Here is a 19,404-nt window from a genome sequence, read left to right as displayed (position 1 = left end):
CCATGAGTCCGGATCCGGAGACCGTCTGCACACATGGCGGAAATTCCGCAGCATGTACAGAACAAACCATTTGGAGGAAACTTCAGAAATCTCCTTCACGCGCTGCGCAAATTTTCCACAACGAATCTGCAGCATTTTTTTCTAAAAACACAGTGGATTTTTAAATCGGCAGCGTGTCCATTTATGCTGTGGATTCTAACCCATGCAATGTTTTTTGCCATGCGCGAAAAAAAACAGCGATGAGAACAAATCCATCAACGGGTTTTATTCTCTGCATTGTACGCACACAGTTACGCCCGTGTGAAGCCGCCCTTAAGCGGTGCTTCTGGCCCCTTTGTATTTACTGACGGTTTGCCGCTGCAGAATGCCCGCAGTGATTACCCACCGGGTGAAGCTGCCGACTGCTGGGAGACTCTTACCAAAATTTGTATGAAAAACTAAATAAAAGATGATAACCAATATGGCTGCCCCTCACTTTGCAAAAATGGCGCCACAACAAAACCAACCAGTATTTTCCTGTATTATGCCCAGTGCAGCCACTTACCTCCAGAATAGACGCGGTGGGGACCTGTATTGTCTCCGTGCCGCCGTAGTACAAGTACTGCATCATCATCTGCAGGACAAAAGTACCGTTTATCAGCTCAGTATGTAAATTGGGACTTTGGGGAAATTTCCAAGCGCTCCTTCACATCAGCAGCAGCCAATCAGGTTTATACTTGTACCCTGTTACCGTGTTCATGCATTAGTCTGCGCAGGAGCTGTATACACACAACAGTAGGAAAGTTGCAAAATACCCAGACTTTTGAGAAACCGCACCACATTTATGCATAGACTGTTATTGGGTTGAGCTGCAATACCAGACACAGCCTGTGGAGGAGGGGGGCGCAGTTTTTCCCCCCCATGTAAAAGCGTCTAGGTGCATTAGATAGGACGGGCTCGGAGAGGGGGCCAATGCTGACCAAAAGTGGGATTTTCGAAGTTTTCCAAGCCGACTTCTGATTATTGGTAATGATGGCTGGTTTGCATTGGGCACTACATAGGTCTGTGAAGGGGTTGTCCGCCCATGAGCTTTGGCTTGGTGTTGAAGAGTCGTCCATACTGATGATGGACACAGCGGCCATTCGAGGCCAGCAGAGGTAACAACACCATGGATGAAGTAACTGCTGCAGTCCGTATGGACAAAGTTGTTCTCTGTTGTCCCTCCAATCCCCTCCAGTTTCAGGTGCCGTTTTTGGTTGTCCAAGATGGCCGACACAATCTTCAGACTACCTAGTCCTCACAGTGCCTTGGTAGTGTTAGACTACTATACCTGCTCTCGGATTGGCCACAGATGGTCATGTGATCAGAGAGCAGTTCATAATGCGCATTAGGTAGTTAGAGAATTTCTGAGACCCTCTTGGACGGCTGAAAATGGGGCCATTAGTACTATGGAGGGGATGGGGGTACTGAAAATAGCGTCAGGACAGGGATGATGCACAGGGAAGAGTTGTAGCTTGAAAAAGTTTTCCTGGCCGTCTGGTCCCACATAAAGAAGAATTAGGAGAGTGAAGAACTCCAGGTAGAGAAGGTACCTGTGATGACTGGAGGTAACTGCACTGTAATAACTATCACTGGAGGTAACTGCACTGTAATCACTATCACTGGGGTAACTGCACTGTAGTCACTATCACTGAGGGTAACTGCACTGTAATCACTATTACTGGAGGTAACTGCACTGTAATCACTACCACTGGAGGTAACTGCACTGTAGTCACTATCACTGGAGGTAACTGCACTCTAATCACTATCACTGGAGGTAACTGCACTGTAATCACTATCACACTGTACAGCTGGTGTCTGTCTATCATTTGGTAGTGACTGCATCATAGATACATATTTTTATGGTTGGGTCCAAATCTAAGTTTTGCTCCTGGCCCTCTGAGTTCTCCGCAGGTCATGAGAAGCCCCTGAAACACCCAAACCTACCCATGATCCCCGGCAAGAGTTTTGCCCTGAAAGTGGAGGGTCGCTTTAAATGGACCCCTCTACTAACTTCCAAACCACTGATGTGACATTTCCCCTTTAAGACCGCGTCTCATCGTGCCGTGTGCCCAGATTTCGGAGCGCTGCTGTCCCAGGATGTCTTCTCCAGATTGTACAGCGGCTTGAGGACGGGATGTTGGACGGTAATGATCGCTGCCGCCCCCCTTGGGCTCCTCCATCTGGAAAAATGTCTGTATGAAGCAGAATATGGCGTGTCCCACGGGCTGATAACTGCGAGATACAAGAGCTGCGATTCCCATCAACTACTAGTATACTGAAGGGCTGCAGCGGAAGCTCCTCGCATCACTCACGGGGATCTCGCTGCTTTCTTGGAATTACTAATAATAGAGATGTAGTGAGGGACGAAGATTGGCGCCAAATCTACTCGCACTCACGGATCGGCCGCGTGCGGTTGTATTTTACCCGCAGTGACAGACATATGGCAGCACTAACACGTCCGGCTCTGCTAATGCGATCTCCATGGAGGGGTCTCCATGGAAGTTTTGTGCTCTTTTGCCCGCTTGAGTTTCGTCTTTCTGTTCCTCTTAGACACAATGGCGCTGGAGCTGGTCGTCTGCTGTTATGCCCATCCGTGCGGAGGAACGGTGAGCTGTGTGTTCGGACTTGTTACTTGGAGCCCCAGTCTTGTAATCAGCTGTGCAGCGCCTGTTCATCAGAACGATTCCTGACATCCTCCTCTGACCCCTTTCGGTGATGAGTTGTTTCCATCCACAGAATCCCCTTTAGCTGGATGTTTTCCTCGATTGCACCATTTTCGGTATACACTCCACACCGTTACACAAGAACCCCCCCCCCCATAGGTTGGCAGTGAGCCCCCGAATAGTCTAGCACTGATGACCCGGCCTCGTTGGAAGTCGCTCCGATCGCTGGATTCCCGTGACTATAAATCCCCTGATCACATTTTCGGCCTGCATGTGACATGCTGTATCGGTCTACACACCTGAAACACGCTGTACTTCACATCTGTGATCTCAATGGTCGTGGCGCACGAGTCCTCCTGGTCGCTTACATTCGTCATCAGGGATTTAAACCTGCAACAAGAATAAAACACTAGTGTCAGTGAGTTCTGCATATGAACAAAAAGGCCATATACAAGTACATTCAGGCTTCCGCTGCTTGTTATGACACTGTCAAAGCAGCTCTCTGCTGCCACCACTAGGGGGAGCTCCCTGTATAAAGATAACACAGCTGTCTGTATAAGCTACATGCAGATAGCATCCCCTAGTGGTCAGAATTTTATCAGTAATCCAGTCCGAAGCACAGAGCTCCCCTATACAGAACGGTCCGCAATTCTGTGCTGATTGATCTTTTATTCTAACATAGTAATAATAAAGAGGGGTCACACATGCAGCGGCGGCCCGTCGGAGCGGTCATACAAGGCGCTATAATGACTGCCTCCTGGACAGACAAGTATAAATCAAGGCATCTATCAAATGCCCTCCTAAGCTGGTGGCACCCACGGGGAGCCTCATTCCCCCCAAGCTCCCTATGGAAGTAGAGGTTTATGTTAGAGGGGTGGTGCGGGACTTTTGGGATTTTTTTCTATTGATGACTCATCCTTTGGATAGGCCAGTGATTCCCAATCGGCGTGCTGCAAGGACCTGTCAGGAATTACCTGTCAGGACCTGCCTGGCTAGGAATCACTCAGATTTTGCTAATTTTTTCTTTTTGAATTAACCCCCTCCCCATCGGCCTTCTTAGGAAACTAGCATGGGAGGGGCTCACGGCCGCACTGACCATCCCATACCTTGAAGTTCTAAGCGCCACCTATGTCATCAGCACGGCACAGTGGCAAAATCTGCAGCATTTACGCAAAAGACATCAGTGTAGATTTTGACTTCCGCAGCTCCAAAGGCTTTGCACTCTCGGCGCCTCCTTCACCGGCCAACCATCAGCCTCTAGTGAGCGCAGCACCGCTGGTCAGGTGATGCAGGAGTGGCCAGTGGCGCTGTGGGCATTAGAGACCGCCAGATATCCAGAATATCAGAAGTAAATTCATACACATTGTGATAAGCCACGGCTGATAACCACTTTTTGGTTGGGGTGCTCCACGGAAAAAAAAAAAATTTCTAGTGGTGCCCCAAGGCTGAAAAGTTTGGGAAACACTTGGATAGGACACCAATAGATGATCAGTAAAGGATCTGCGCTCGGGATCCCTGACAGTCAGCTGATGCCCAACGCCGCTGTCACTGCAGACAGCGCAAGAAGCAGGTGGTGCTGACGGTAGCGCAGCCACCTGGGTCGGGATTGCAGATGCAGCTCCCAGTGTATTCAATGCAACACCAACCTGAGCAGCGCCATCTGTTTCCTGCAGTTTGCATACTGACAGCGGCGCTTCTAACCAGCTGACTGGCGGGAATCCGAGCAGCAGAACCCTACTGATCATCTGCTGATGAGCCATCCTGAGGACAGGTCGTCAGTGGGAAAAATCCAAAAAGTCCTGGAAACCCCTTTAAACTATGGAAACTGTTCCTTTTCCTTGCAGCGCCACCACAGGAGAATTGAAGTATTACACAGTTCTCAATAAAATGAAAGCGGCAGTTCAGGAAAAGACAGTCAAAAACCACCAGTTTTGTACCTGTTGGAGGCCGTGACCAGAAGAACCTTGTGTGCGTAGAAAAGCTTTCCTTCTATCAGGAACGTCACGTCGGACATCTCCTTGTTGTTCAAGAAATGAGGATCTGCAGGGGAAAAGAGTGTCAGTGGGTGAGCGGTCAGCCCCAGGTACGACAGGTGGGTATATGGAAAGCGGTCAGGACCAGGTCTGACAGGTGGGTATATGGTGAGCGGTCAGGACCAGGTATGACAGGTGGGTATATGGTGAGTGGTCAGCACTAGGTACGACAGGTGGGTATATGGTGAGCGGTCAGGACCAGGTATGACAGGTGGGTATATAGTGAGCGGTCAGCACCAGGTACGACAGGTGGGTATATGGTGAGCGGTCAGCACCAGGTACGACAGGTGGGTATATGGTGAGCGGTCAGCACCAGGTACGACAGGTGGGTATATGGTGAGCGGTCAGGACCAGGTATGACAGGTGGGTATATGGTGAGCGGTCAGCACCAGGTACGACAGGTGGGTATATGGAAAGCAGTCAGGACCAGGTATGACAGGTGGGTATATGGTGAGTGGTCAGCACCAGGCACGACAGGTGGGTATATGGAAAGCGGTCAGGACCAGGTATGACAGGTGGGTATATGGAAAGCGGTCAGGACCAGGTATGACAGGTGGGTATATGGTGAGCGGTCAGGACCAGGTATGACAGGTGGGTATATGGTGAGTGGTCAGCACTAGGTACGACAGGTGGGTATCTGGTGAGCGGTCAGTCCCAGGTACAACAGGTGGGTATATGGTGGCGGTCGGCCCCAGGTATGACTGGTGGGTATATGGTGAGTGGTCAGTCCCAGGTACGACAGATGGGTATATGGTGGCAGTCAGCCCCAGGTACGACAGGTGGGTATGGTGAGTGGTCAGCCCCAGGTATGACAGATGGGTATATGGTGGCGGTCAGCCCCAGGTACGACAGGTGGGTATATGGTGAGTGGTCAGCCCCAGGTAAGACAGGTGGGTATATGGTGAGCGGTCAGCACCAGGTACGACAGGTGGGTATGGTGAGTGGTCAGCCCCAGGTAAGACAGGTGGGTATGGTGAGTGGTCAGCCCCAGGTAAGACAGGTGGGTATATGGTGAGCGGTCAGCACCAGGTACGACAGGTGGGTATATGCTGAACACAACATGACGGATAACAACAGCCTGGACACAGATGCACTCAGACAATATGATGCGTTGTTTATATATCTCCAACATATTCAGCAGCGCTGTACAGAGATGGTCACTCCTCACACCAGTCCCTATTCGGATTCAAAGTCTAATCTAACATCACTGCCTGGGCCAACAGTATGAGAAACCAATCTGACCGTCCCTTTCAGCATGCGCCACGTCCGCCATCTCTGCTGTGGATGCAGTACTGCCCCTCCTGGTTCCCCTGCAGCCTGCAAGTCTTGCAACAGCTGGAGAGCCAAAGTCTGGAGAACGCGGCAGGAGGTACGGGATGAAACCAAATCTTCAACATGTTCTCACCAAGACGTGCAGGAAGTGTCTTTTGTATCTCCGAGATTTTGGGCACCGGGCTGTCTCCATAGCAGTGTGCAAAGATGGAGGCCACCTGCTGGGCGACGGCGTCACTCTGCCAGATAAATAACATCGTATAAAAGAATGCCATATATTGTATAAGGATCTACATCTAGAACGTAGAACTATCCTGTACATCCTGTATTATACTTCAGAGCTGCACTCACTATTCTGCTGGTGGAGTCACTGTGTACATACATTACTTATCCTGTACTGACCCTGAGTTACATCCTGTATTATACTCCAGAGCTGTACTCACTATTCTGCTGGTGGAGTCACTGTGTACATACATTACTTATCCTGTACTGATCCTGAGTTACATCCTGTATTATACCCCAGAGCTGCACTCACTATTCTGCTGGTGGAGTCACTGTGTACATACATTACTTAACCTGTACTGATCCTGAGTTACATCCTGTATTATACTCCAGAGCTGCACTCACTATTCTGCTGGTGGAGTCACTGTGTGCATACTGTACATTACTTACGTACACACTGACTCCACCAGCAGAACAGTGAGTGCAGCTCTGGAGTATAATACAGGATGTAACTTAGGATTTGTACAGGATAAGTAATGTATGTACACGGTGACTCCACCAGCAGAATAGTGAGTGCAGCTCTGGAGTATAATATAGGATGTAATGTCGTATCAGTACAGGATAAGTAATGTATGTACATAAGTAACTCCGCCAGCAGAATAGTGAGTGCCGCTCTGGGGTATAATACAAGATGTAACTCAGGAGCAGTACCGGATAAGTAATGTATGTACACAGTGACTCCACCAGCAGAATAGTGAGTGCAGCTCTGGAGTATAATACAGGATGTAATTCAGGATCAGTACAGGATAAGTAATGTATATACACAGTGACTCCGCCAGCAGAATAGTGAGTGCCGCTCTGGGGTATAATACAAGATGTAACTCAGGAGCAGTACCGGATAAGTAATGTATGTACACAGTGACTCCACCAGCAGAATAGTGAGTGCAGCTCTGGAGTATAATACAGGATGTAACTCAGGAGCAGTACAGGATAAGTAATGTATGTACACAGTGACTCCACCAGCAGAATAGTGAGTGCAGCTCTGGAGTATAATACAGGATGTAACTCAGGATCAGTACAGGATAAGTAATGTATGTACACTGTGACTCCACCAGCAGAATAGTGAGTACAGCTCTGGAGTATAATACAGGATGTAACTCAGGATCAGTACAGGATAAGTAATGTATGTACACAGTGACTCCACCAGCAGAATAGTGAGTGCAGCTCTGGGGTATAATACAGCATGTAACTCAGGATCAGTACAGGATAAGTAATGTATGTACACAGTGACTCCACCAGCAGAATAGTGAGTGCAGCTCTGGGGTATAATACAGGATGTAACTCAGGATCAGTACAGGATAAGTAATGTATGTACACAGTGACTCCACCAGCAGAATAGTGAGTGCAGCTCTAGAGTATAATACAGGATGTAACTCAGGATAAGTAGTATAATGTATGTACACAGTGACTCATAAGCACATTAACGATTCTTACTTTAGTGGTCTTGAACATGTTAAAGAGAAGTGAGAGCCCCTCACTAATCAGCTCCTCGTTATAATCCTCCTCTCTGATGGTGCAGAATTCACGCAGCAGGTTCTCCATTACAGAGTGGTGTGAGTGATAGAACGCCGTCCGCAGGGACTCGATCCAGACATGCAGCTTCCAAGGCACTCCTATGACATGTAGAAAGAGTGGTTTATTCCCCTACTACAGAGCATTGTGTTACTCCCGGGGTCTCAGAGCAAAAACCCGGCCTACGAAATTTGGTAAACATTTTGGTGCAGCATTTCCCCTCGGTGTGATTGTACCCGAACTGTTCTTCCAACAGCTGCGTCTCCTCTCTACATTTGCTGGTTATTTCTTTGCACTGCAGATCGCACCGGTCTAAGTCAGACACAAGCGTTGCTGGCGAGAGACTTACCGAGGCCACGGAGCTCTACGGTGATGTCCAAGTAGCCGTGTTCTGCGCTGTAGTATGTCGCCTCCTGCAGAGCTTTCATCCTGGTCTTACACAACCGGACCGGACCCTGATCGAAGCTTCCGGTACTGGAGGTGTCGCTCTCAACGCCCTCGGCCAATATCTCCTCCAGCGACAGGACGTCTCCGGTGCAGAGCTGCGGCTGAGTAAGGAGCTTCCTCAGGACATTCCTGGAGAAGGAGGGGGTTGCTGTTACTTCATACCCCATAGTGTAGCGCAAAGCTCCTGGGCCTCTGTTCAAAATCTGCAACTGGACCCCCAAACTTTCATGCACCATCTGGGGTGGCCCTACCATGTGGCGACCTGAGCTTGCCACCTTAGGTGCAGGCTGCAGGTCCTCATGAGGCAGCAGTGGGTTGTCACCCGGCTGGTAAGTCACCGGCCTAGCCAGTATTTATTTGTTTCAGGCCATATTAATGGTCCGTAAAAAATAATTGCCAGCTGCGAGCTGCCCAGGTAGCAACCCGACAAGCATTTCACCCCCTGGGTCTGTAGCACCAGTCTGGCCACAGCAGCTGTCATCAGTCTGTGGTCCTGACCTCTCCCCCCAGCATCTGGGTTTCTGTACACAAAGCAGATGCTGGGAGAGAGGTTATGAGTGAAATGCCGGTTGGATTGTTGCCCGGCTGGAGGTTCACTACGGGGCATTATTACTACTATGACTACTGTGGGGGGCTCACCATTACTACTGGGGCTACTATAGAGATCTCCATTAATACTGGGGCCACTATGGGGGTCACCATTACTAAAGGGGCTACTATAGAGGTCACTGTTACTACTGTGGCCACTATGGGGGTGAACATTACTACTAGGGCTACTATAGAGGTCACCATTACTACTGGTGCCACTACGGGGGTCACTATTACTACTGGCACTACTACAGGGGTCACTATTACTACTGGGGCTACTATTGAGGTCACCATTACTACTGGGGCCATTATGGGGGTCACTATTACTACTGAGGCTACTATAGAGGTCACCATTACTACTGGGGCCACTATTGGGGTCATCACTACTGGGGCCACTATGGGGGTCAGCATTACTACTGGGGCCACCATGGGGGTTTCTATTACTTCTGGGGCCACTAAATGGGTCACTATTACTACTGGGCCATTATAAGGGCCACCATTACTAATGGAGTCACTATGAGGAACACTATTACTACTGGAGCCATGAAGGCGGTTACTATTACTACTGGGGGCACTGTTACCCCTTGTAACTACACCCCTGTTTATATACCATAAGAAAAGTCATTATTAATATCTGTTTATTAGTCTGCACTAGGTACGTTAACTGCAGTACTACCACCGTGCACTAGATGGCACTACATCATACAGATGCTGTATATATATATCATCATTCTTAATAACTCTGCCTATAATCTCCGGAGCCGCGAGCTCCGCTATAATGTACAGGATCAGTCTACAGACAGGCAGTGGCCTTTGTGAATATGTCAAGCATTTCCGTAATCGAAATGCAAAGCCGCTCATAGGGATTTGTTCTTCTAGAGAAGCTTGATCCCTCTCTTGTACCTGTGCCCGTGGGCGGCTGAGTGGCTGAAGCAGTTCATGTCTTCATGGAGTGATGAGGACACACGGCCAGATTCCAGCATGTTGAGTAGAGGGTCAGCTCCTCTGTCCAAAAGCAAGCTGACCAGTTCGTAATTACCTGGAGAAGACAAGAGAACACTAAGTGGTAATACAATGCATGTGCTACATGGGTCATGGAATCAAGATGGAGCTGGGCAGTGCCAGCCGAGACAGAAGATGCCGCTGCTTTGTGGTGTCTGCATCCACTTTCCATGACCCTTGTGCCTATTCCCACCTTCCTCCTTGCTTGCTGACATTGCAGAGTCTATGGAGGAGGCCGGCCTGCACATGTTCTCACCACTGTATAGCATTAGGTGCGACCAGGGTTATATACACTGACTGACCCTTTTATTAGGGCCCCAGGCATTTATTAGAGTCTTGGCTCTTTCATGATTGGCGCTTCCCTGTATGGTAATTCTCCCCGTGACCCTGGAGGGCGGCATAAAATCACGTGACAAGTTTTCCGTGGATCAGTCTCAGTGTGAATCCACATTAGATGGAGATCCAGGGATCCGAGTGAGGTCCAATGAGATCTTAAGCATGTGACCTGGTTGATCACGTGCGATCATGGGTGTGATGTATGTGCGGCTGGATGTAGACGCAGGCGCAGTCTTGTTAGGCTGAGTAATGCGTATGACGTTGCCATCCGTGATGTCGTGTTGGTCTCAAGATATTGCGCATGCGCGGACATATATGATGACGCATTATGCGTATATCCGGGCGGTTGACTGGGATTAATGGCGATGGGAAAGATGACCTTAACCCCTTCCTGGAGACCGGCATGGGCGACATCATGGAGATATTTAAGGTATTTCCCCATAGACTGAAGAGCTCTCTGGTTGTGGGATGGTTAAACTACTGATGTGCAGCCAATTCTGGATAATTTGTACCTTCACACCTGCAATGTTTTGGTAATTGTATAGCTTGTGTGTATATATATATATATATATATATATATATATATATATATATATATATATATATAGGTTATGTTGTCTGTACCAGATGAGCTTGATAAAGACCCTTAAACGGGTTGAAACGGCGCCAGTTTTTCATGGAGGAATAAAGAGAATATTTTCGATACATCTGATGCTGCCTGGACCATATTTTGTTTAGGATTCCAATGAGGCCGGGTCATCTGTGCTAGACTAGCCGCGACTAGGATTTCACTGCCAACCGCATGGGGTTTTCTCATGTAACAGTGTGGAGTGTATACCGTGAATGACTTGATCGAGGGAAACATCCACTGAAGGAGATCCTGTGGATGGTAACAACTCGTCACCGAAGGGGTCAGAGGAGGATGTCAGGAATCAGTCTGATGAACAGGCACTGAAAATTCAGGAGCAGCCGAATACAACACTGGTGCTCCAACTAACTTGTGCGAACACACAGCTCACAGTTCCTCCGCACGGATGGACTATAACAGCAGACAACCAGCTCCAGCGCCATTGTGTCTAAGAGGAACAGAATGGCAAAACTCCAGGGGGAATAAGAGCGCAAAACTTGTATCACTGAGCAGCAGAAAAACTTCTCCTGGTCAGATGGATCCAGATATCTGTGCTGATGGGAGGTCAGAATTTGGTGCAAGCAGCATGAATCGCTGACCCCTTCCTGTCAGCTGGTCAGAACATGTCAGTGCCTCCATCTAATCTGCAGCAACTACAAGAAGCTTCCTGTCCGCAGGGGCCGATATTCCTGAAAACGATTTCATCACCAGGGGTCTAATAAAGTGGTCATTCAGCGTATATATTAAAATTGCAATCGATCCATATATACATTTGTACATACATGCAGACATTGTACCTGCGGCGGATGCCAGCTGTAGGGGGGTCTCTGCATAGTTGTCTTCACTGCTGTTCACAGCTGAGCCCTCCACATGAGCACCGGCATCTAGAAGCAACTGCAAGGAAGCAGAGGTATATACCATGTCATATCTTCATAGGACGGAATCTAGTTACACACTGACCTATATCCATCCTGTGATACTGAAGGAGATGTGATACAATGTTTGTATTTATACATAATACTATTCTGCAACTTTGTAGCAACTTCTTAGACTGGTGATACAGATGACAGGATATGTATGATGTGTTACATCAGAGCTGCATTCTCTGACAACCAGCTTTGCTTTCTCGTTAGTCTATTTTGCCTCTCCTACTAGTCAGGGTCTACAATCAGCGCTTTAATTATTTCCATTTGAGCAAATTGCACCCCTTACCTGCACAACGGAGATGTGACCATGGAGGACGGCGAAGGTTAACGCTGTCCAGTGGCGGGTGTCAGGGTGCACGGATGGGTTTCGAGGGGAAATGCTTGGAACCTGGAAGAACATTATATTTGCATTTATCTACAGTGCTCATCTACATGCTTTTAATATATATATATGATTATACTCTGATGTGCCAGAAGTCATGGGATAGCAGTATGTAAATGGATTATGAAGTGGAGGTGACGGCTCAGGAATGCCCACACCTGTATAAATTGTGAGGTTGTATCTTGGGCTCTTGAATACCGGCCAACGGCTGATGAATTATCAGAGATTGAATGAGACATAGTTCGCTAACTGGACCCTAAAGGACTGACAACATGTGGCGCGATCCGATCAGTCATGGTACCAATTAGTTTGGGCTGATGGTAAGGATTGTGTGTGGTGCAGACCCCATAAAGCCATGGACCCCAGTTGTCAACAAGTTGTCAAGGTGGCTCCATACTGGTGTGGGGTGTTCTCATGGCATGGGTTGGGTACACTGGTTTGCCCAAACACATCATTGACCGGTGCCCACTACGTTTCAGTTCTTGGTAACCATTTGCAGCTTTCCTTGGACTTCATGTCCCCCACAAATAATAGGATATTCCAGCAGCATAATGGACCATGCCGTCAGGCCCATGTTGTCCAGAAGTGGTTGGAGGAGCATTCTGGAGAGTTCCAATGAAGGGTGCAGCCTGCATGGTCACCTAACATGAACCCAATCAAGTATCTATGGGATGTGGTGGAGAAGCCCATTCGCACTCGAGACCCTGCACCTACAAATACCACAGAGCTGTGGGAGCTGCGTATCTAGACAGCTCAACATCCCTCCAGATGTCTTCTGTCCACTTGTGGAATCGATACCACATTGAGTTGCAGCACTTGGCTGGGCTAAAGGACGTGCTACATGGTATTAGTTCCTGTCCCATCACTTTTGGCATGTCAGTGGATATCACTATGATTTGCTATAACACCCCTCAGGCTCCAAGTGCTGGATGCCCCTCCATCCTATGGTGCCTCAATCTGCTCTTACACGTTGTGGGTGGAGATCTCCATCATTGTATGCAGACATATTTATGGGGTTTCCCACTGGGAGTATTTCTTTCTTTTATGAGCATTTTAGTCTAATCCTAAGAGTCCCACCTCGGCCTGCAAGTAAAACCACGTTAGGTCCCCGGGGCTGCAGCAACTCAGGATGAATCTTAATTATGGAACTGAAGCGTTGGGAAAGTCAGGCTTTTGTTAATTAGAGAAGCCACAAGAGCCACAAGTAGGTTTCCCCTGAGTCGGGGCGTCTTGCCACATGTTGTCCTGGCGCTGCTTAAAGGAATATGAAGGCAAGCGTCGCAAGGAGACGGGCTACAATGTTGTGTTTGGCTTTCAGAATGCAGCTCAACTTTGATTTGCAAGTAAATACATGAGATGTGAGGAATGTATGTGATATCAGATGCTTAGAATCCCTGTCATCCATTACGGCGAGATCCAAGCCTATCACATGTCTGTCCATCTCAGGGCATAGCTAAAGGCTCATGAGTCCCGATGCATGGGTATCCCTGGCACCACACAACTTCTTTGTCCCTAATGACATCAGATATTCTGCATGACATATTTCCTACTAATGTCTGATACACTTCAGCTGGTATTTCCCTTGATTCATCCTGCAAATGTTTAGCAAGCTTTGTCAGAAAAAACGCATCGGCCCGTCTACAATGGTCCGCGGAGCGTCGTCATTGGACAATTCAGTAACAGAAGAGTGATGAATCCTGATGGGTGTGGCGGATCCTGGCCTTTACCTGAGTGTGTTGTGCCAAGTATGGCGGAGGCCCCGTTCTGGTCTGGGGATGTTTTACCGTCTTGCTGTTTTCATTGACCCCTTGAGTGGAGTCACACACGTCTGATAATGCTGCGTTAACGCTCCCTTAGGGAGTCACTGGCATGGCGAACTCCATAGCTCCCTTTGGACTCAGTCATGTGTGGCGTACCTCCACCAACCTTACCCTGATTAGATCCAATTACCATAATGATGTAAATATAAAGCCACTCCCACTTGCCACTTTACATAGGTCATTCTCTTACCGCGACATCCAGATCTGCCCCAGCCTCGATCAGCATTTGCACCATGGCCTCATCTCCTGCAGCGCAGGCATACATCAATGGGGTCAGACCCTGGAAAAAGCCAAAATCAATGTGTTTAAGTGAGGATGTGCATTAGTGCAGCCGCAGATGTGCGCACAGATTCAACGCGGATAATCCGTGTACAGAAAATCTAGCGCAATTTCCACGTGCCAAGTCTTTTTTTCTCATGTGTGGCAGAAAAAAAATTGTCAGAGCAAATATTCCTTGACCTTTATATTGTGCCGTCCCTCTATTATTCCTCCTGGTAATCTATACATAAATTGACAACACGGCATTACCATTCCTGTGTCCCTATACAACCTGGGAGTGTCAGCACAAAATATGTAACGGACACATAAAATCCACAAGGAGAATGGTAACTGCCAGTTATACATTTCCAGGAGGACTAACAGAGGGATGGAATGATGTTGATTTCTAAGAAAAAAATTTTGCTAAATTGTTATTTTTTGGGAAGTGTTTACTAAAACAGACATATTCGGAGAGCGGACAGTCCCCTTCAGATATAGAGGGCATCAGAAGGTTTGTGGCTCCTCACCTGATCATCCATAGTGTTAATCCCCTCGGGTCCCAACGATCGCACTGCCTGGGGGACGAGGTCGGTGCGCCCGCAGTTCAACATTCGGAAGCCCAAGTCCTGCTGGAATCGTTCAGTGGCCGCTGCGGCATCCAGACGTCTCAAGGAGCTGACGCAGCATTCAGGCCTGAGAGCGGAGGAAATAGGGAGAAGCTAAGGAATCCGAAGGAGGAATGCAGAATCCGCGAGGAGCCAGAAGATGTCGCGCCCCACGAAGTATCTGTACGGCTTCCAGACTTCTTCCAAGACAAATACTTTGATGTTTAGATCTACTATGTAGATACCCAGCAGTGAATCTGACATACAGTAGTTGGCGCGATGCCCATCACTCCCGACTGCTCCAGTAACGCGAACGCCTGGCGCTCCGCAGGTGGCAGAAGGGATGCCGGCAACGCTCACCCGAATAATTACCTTAAGATCAAAAATTCCAATCGTCTTAAGATTTTCCATTGTAAAAGGGATCCATGGATAAAAGGGAAGGTCTATGGACAGCTTAACCCCTTCCTGTCAGCCATACGGCTATATACATCCTAACTGCATATGCCCTGTGCACTTAGAGCGTATATAGAAGTCCACAGTATGTTCTGTATATGGAGCCAAGAACGCTCCATACAAAGCAAGTACCGACTGTCTGTGATGGCCAACAGCCGCCCGCAACAGCCACAATCGGACATAACACTGATCATGGCCGTTAGCCCTTTAAATTTCACTGTCAACTCTGACGACCACATTTAAATGTCCTGAACAGCGAGCGCCCTCGTGATGAGATCGCAGGGTGCCGTCCGGGTGCCATAGCAGTCTGGAGCCTTCTGAAGGCCCCCAGGGCTGCCATGACTGATTGTCTATTAGGACGTGCCGGTAGCATCTCTTAATAGGAAACCTGATAAAATACAGTACAATGCAATAATATGGTATCGCATTATACTGTATAAGGGATCAAACGATCACAAGTTCAAGTCCCTAATGGGGACTAAAAAGAAAGGGAAAGGAAAAATAAGTAAAATAAAGACTTTTTACTTATCATAAGAAATTAAAAAATATTACAATTTTAACCCTTTCTCCTTTTTTCCACTCGCCTCAAAAAAAATCTAGATTTTCCGGGTTTAACATGAACGGTTCGGTAAATAGGGCTGTATGACAGTTAGTTTTTGGCTGGACAACCTGTAGTTTTTATTGTTATCTTTGGGGTAAAGATGACAGTTTGATTGTTTTTTTATTAGACACGAGGCGACCAAAAAAAGTCCAATTCTGGCGTTACGTATTTTTGGTTCTGATGGTTTTTAACATGTGGGATAAATGTGATATTTTAGTAAATTGGACCTTTATGGACGCAGTGATACAATTTTAACTTTATTTTAGAATTTCTTTGTTTAAAAGTCTCCAACTTGGGGTTAGAAAACTACAACTCCCAGCATGCGGAGAGACCAATGTCATGGATGCTGCTCTGTGTTGCCACCGCCATCTAAGTGGACCCTACGGCCTCGTGCCGCGGTGTGGGGTCTGCCACCTATTGGTCTTATGATGACTACGATCAGCTTTGTGGTCAATGATCGTCCTGGGACTTACTTCAGTTGTCGGGGTTCACAGTCCAGTCCCGGGAGGAGTAACCTTGCTGTCTGTCGGATGTCATCAGCGTCTACCGTCAGGCTGCGACGGTGTTCTGCGTACGTGATAGCAACACGCATCCACTCCATCAATGGGGGCAGCAGGATGAACGGCCTGCAAGAGAGCATTGTGTAAGTGCAGGCAGACAAGAACAGTGCTGCGCTCATACAGGGGTATGGGAAGTATGGGGGCCTCATCCGAGCTTGGGGCCCTCTTTATGAAGTCCATGTGCTGTGAACGCCACCTAGTGGTGGCTGCAGGTGAACAAAATTTTGCAATTTAACTCATTATCAGAAAGAAAGGGGAGACATTTGTTCTAAAGAAACACATACATCTTATGTACATTTACACTGACTGGCCCTTCATTACAGACCCAAGCCTTATAAGAGTGGAGATTCCCTGGATTAAAATTAGACCCCGAAACATAAAATCACGTGACAAGTTTTCCGTGGATCAGTTTCAGTGTGAATCCACATTGGATGGGACAATCCAGCGATCGGAGTGACTTCCAACAAGGTCGGTCATCGGTGCTAGACTAGCTGGGGCCGGGATGTCACTGCCAGCCACTGGAGGGTTATCTCATGGAATGGCATGGAGAGTATACAGAGAATGGCGTGATCGAGGAAAACATCCAGTGAAAGGGATCCAGTGGACGGAAACAACTCGTCACCGAAAGGGGTCAGAGGAGGATGTCAGGAATCATTCTGACCAACAGATGCTGCACAGTCAGGAGCAGCTAAATACAACGCTGGAGATCCACCTAACTTGTGCGAACGCACAACTCGCCGTTCCTTAGCATGGAACGGCTATAACAGCAGACAACCAGATCCAGCACCATTGTGTCTAAGAGAAACAGAAAGGCGAAACTCCAGGGGGAAGAAGAGCGCAAAACTTGTATCACCGAGCAGCGGAAAAACATCTCCTGGCCAGATTGACCCCGATTTCTGTTGCCCCATGCTGATGGGAGGCCAGAATTTGACACAAGCAGCATGAATCGCTGACCCCTTCCTGTCAGCTGGTCAGAACATGTCAGCACCGCCATCTAATCTGCAGCAACTACAAGAGGCTTCCTGTCCGCAGGGGCCGATATTACTGCAGAACGATATCATCACACCACAATGAACTGCTGCCGTTCTGAAGGCCAAAGGAGTCCAACGCTTCTAGATGGGGGCTGATAAAGGGGCCGTTCAGTATTTTATATATATATGTATTTATATATTTGTGTTGTGTCCTGGATCATGAAGAATGACACATTGTTACATGCTGCGGATACATACCCTGGGTACTTACCTCCACCGCCCGCTCATCACCCCCGGGCTGTACGTATCAGGGGCCTGGTATTTGCTTTCGCAGAAAATGTCAAAGATTGTTCATGGTAAATCGTAAACCTCCTGACACCCCCGGTTACCCAACAGTCTCCCGCCCGCTCTGGAGGACAGGAGGCTCTGGGAGAACACATTTTCTTAGATTTGCGCAGTGGCCCCCGGTAGATCCACTGCTTGCCTCCTGCGGACTGCCCGCTCTCTCCTACTGGCACACGTCTTTAGGAGACTGAACTTCTCAGGTTTAATTGCTCCGCGGTCGTGTAATGTAACCGCCGGCCGCTCTCGCGCTCGCAGGATTTCCACGGACACTTTAAAATGTGAATTTATGGCTGAGATTTATGTCAAGAAATTCCAAGAGAAAATTATCTGAGAAGTCTGGAAATTGGATAAATATGAGAGAGAAAGGATGAAAAGAACTGAGAGAGAACGGCCAGCGAGGGGGGGGTGGGGGGGGGAATCTCCAGACAGTTCTGGGAAAGTTGGGAGGAGGCCAACAACGCTGCCTTCCATAACGGTGCATGCGGCGGCGGGCACGAGGCACCGCGGGGTTCAGTCATCGGGGCTTCTACACCACATATCCCACATAGAAGGTTTATGCCGGGCCACGTTGGGTCTCTGTTAGGGTGATGGCTGTGTCCGCCACATTTACTACTGGCATAAATTCTATCAGGAGCCAGCCCGCAGCTGCCGTAGGTTTCCATCTGGCGAACGGAGGTGCGCCAGACAAATGTATCAAGAGGCTTGCATCGGTCCATATATTACTAAGGCCAGTCTATGTGAATTCTGCTTTCAAATTCTGCGTCAAAATCCGCTTCTCTTTGACACGGATTTCTGCACGGATCTATACGCAGAATTTGCCCCTTCGATGGCAAAATCAATATGCGGAATTTCAACATGAAGAATCTAGTGGCATGTCACTTCTTGATACGGAAATTCAACTTTCTGTGTTGGAATTCCGCAAACTGATTTTGCCATTGACAGGGCAATTCTTGCGTACGGATCTGCACAAAAAGCTGCACGGTTTTTGAGGCCGAATTCGAAGCTGAAAATGCCACCGTATGAACATACCCTTACATGGAATCTGCAGCAATTCCATGGCAAATCCGCATCAGAATCAACTGCCAAGACGGGTTCGGGTGCAGATTGGTCTGTGGAGGATTTTTCCATCGCTTAGCCTGGCAGCACTTGGCTAGTACTGGGACACGATGGCTGGTGGGCTCTGGCATACTGTGAAGGGCACTGGGTTTACTATGGCTGGCTCTTGGGGCGCTGTGGTGGAATCTGGGCATTGTGGCCGGCATTGAGGGCACTATGGGTGGAACTGACGTCATTATAGTTACAGGACTCTGGGTGACTCTGGGGGTGCTAGTAGCACAGTGGGTGGCACTGCGGCTGACTCTAGGTTACTATGGCTGCAGCTAAAGTCACTGTAGTTGGCACTGGCTGGGGCATTGTAACAATGGGTGCACAGTGATAGTTTTGGGGGTACAAAGACTGAATCTGGTAGCGCTGTGAATGGTCTTGGAGGGGTGCTGTAATTTAAGGAACTGTTATGTGGAGCAATTAAGACATGGGAAACGGGCTATTGGCAGAGTCACGGCCCCTCGGACCTTGCGTAACATAGCAGCTGTGATTGCATCTGTGAAAATGGCCTATGTTTAGAAGAAGCAAACTCTCCAGCCATTCTGCTGCAACAACTTGAACTTTTCGTGTTGACCACTTCATCCAGGACCACCGG

At 48.3% G+C, this 19,404-nt stretch overlaps 1 protein-coding gene across 2 annotated transcripts in view; it reads right to left on the bottom strand.

Annotated features, from left to right (window-relative positions):
* ABTB2 (ankyrin repeat and BTB domain containing 2) overlaps positions 1-19,404 on the bottom strand; it is a 108,831-nt gene that overhangs the window by 2,582 nt on the left and 86,845 nt on the right. For both annotated transcript variants that reach the window (XM_066583514.1, XM_066583515.1), the window contains exons 4-15: positions 16,303-16,455; positions 14,698-14,863; positions 14,103-14,192; positions 11,997-12,098; positions 11,582-11,678; positions 9,722-9,857; positions 8,133-8,359; positions 7,706-7,884; positions 6,123-6,228; positions 4,622-4,724; positions 2,984-3,074; positions 545-613 (exon numbers count right to left, since the gene is read on the bottom strand). In XM_066583514.1, coding sequence (XP_066439611.1) covers positions 545-613; positions 2,984-3,074; positions 4,622-4,724; positions 6,123-6,228; positions 7,706-7,884; positions 8,133-8,359; positions 9,722-9,857; positions 11,582-11,678; positions 11,997-12,098; positions 14,103-14,192; positions 14,698-14,863; positions 16,303-16,455 — 1,519 coding nt within the window. The remainder of the gene's footprint in view (positions 1-544; positions 614-2,983; positions 3,075-4,621; positions 4,725-6,122; positions 6,229-7,705; positions 7,885-8,132; positions 8,360-9,721; positions 9,858-11,581; positions 11,679-11,996; positions 12,099-14,102; positions 14,193-14,697; positions 14,864-16,302; positions 16,456-19,404) is intronic.

Source organism: Eleutherodactylus coqui, chromosome 11 (assembly GCF_035609145.1).
Source record: "Eleutherodactylus coqui strain aEleCoq1 chromosome 11, aEleCoq1.hap1, whole genome shotgun sequence".
Lineage (NCBI taxonomy): Eukaryota > Metazoa > Chordata > Amphibia > Anura > Eleutherodactylidae > Eleutherodactylus > Eleutherodactylus coqui.
Note: the sequence above shows the minus strand (reverse complement) of the source record. Positions and strands in the feature narration are given on the sequence as shown.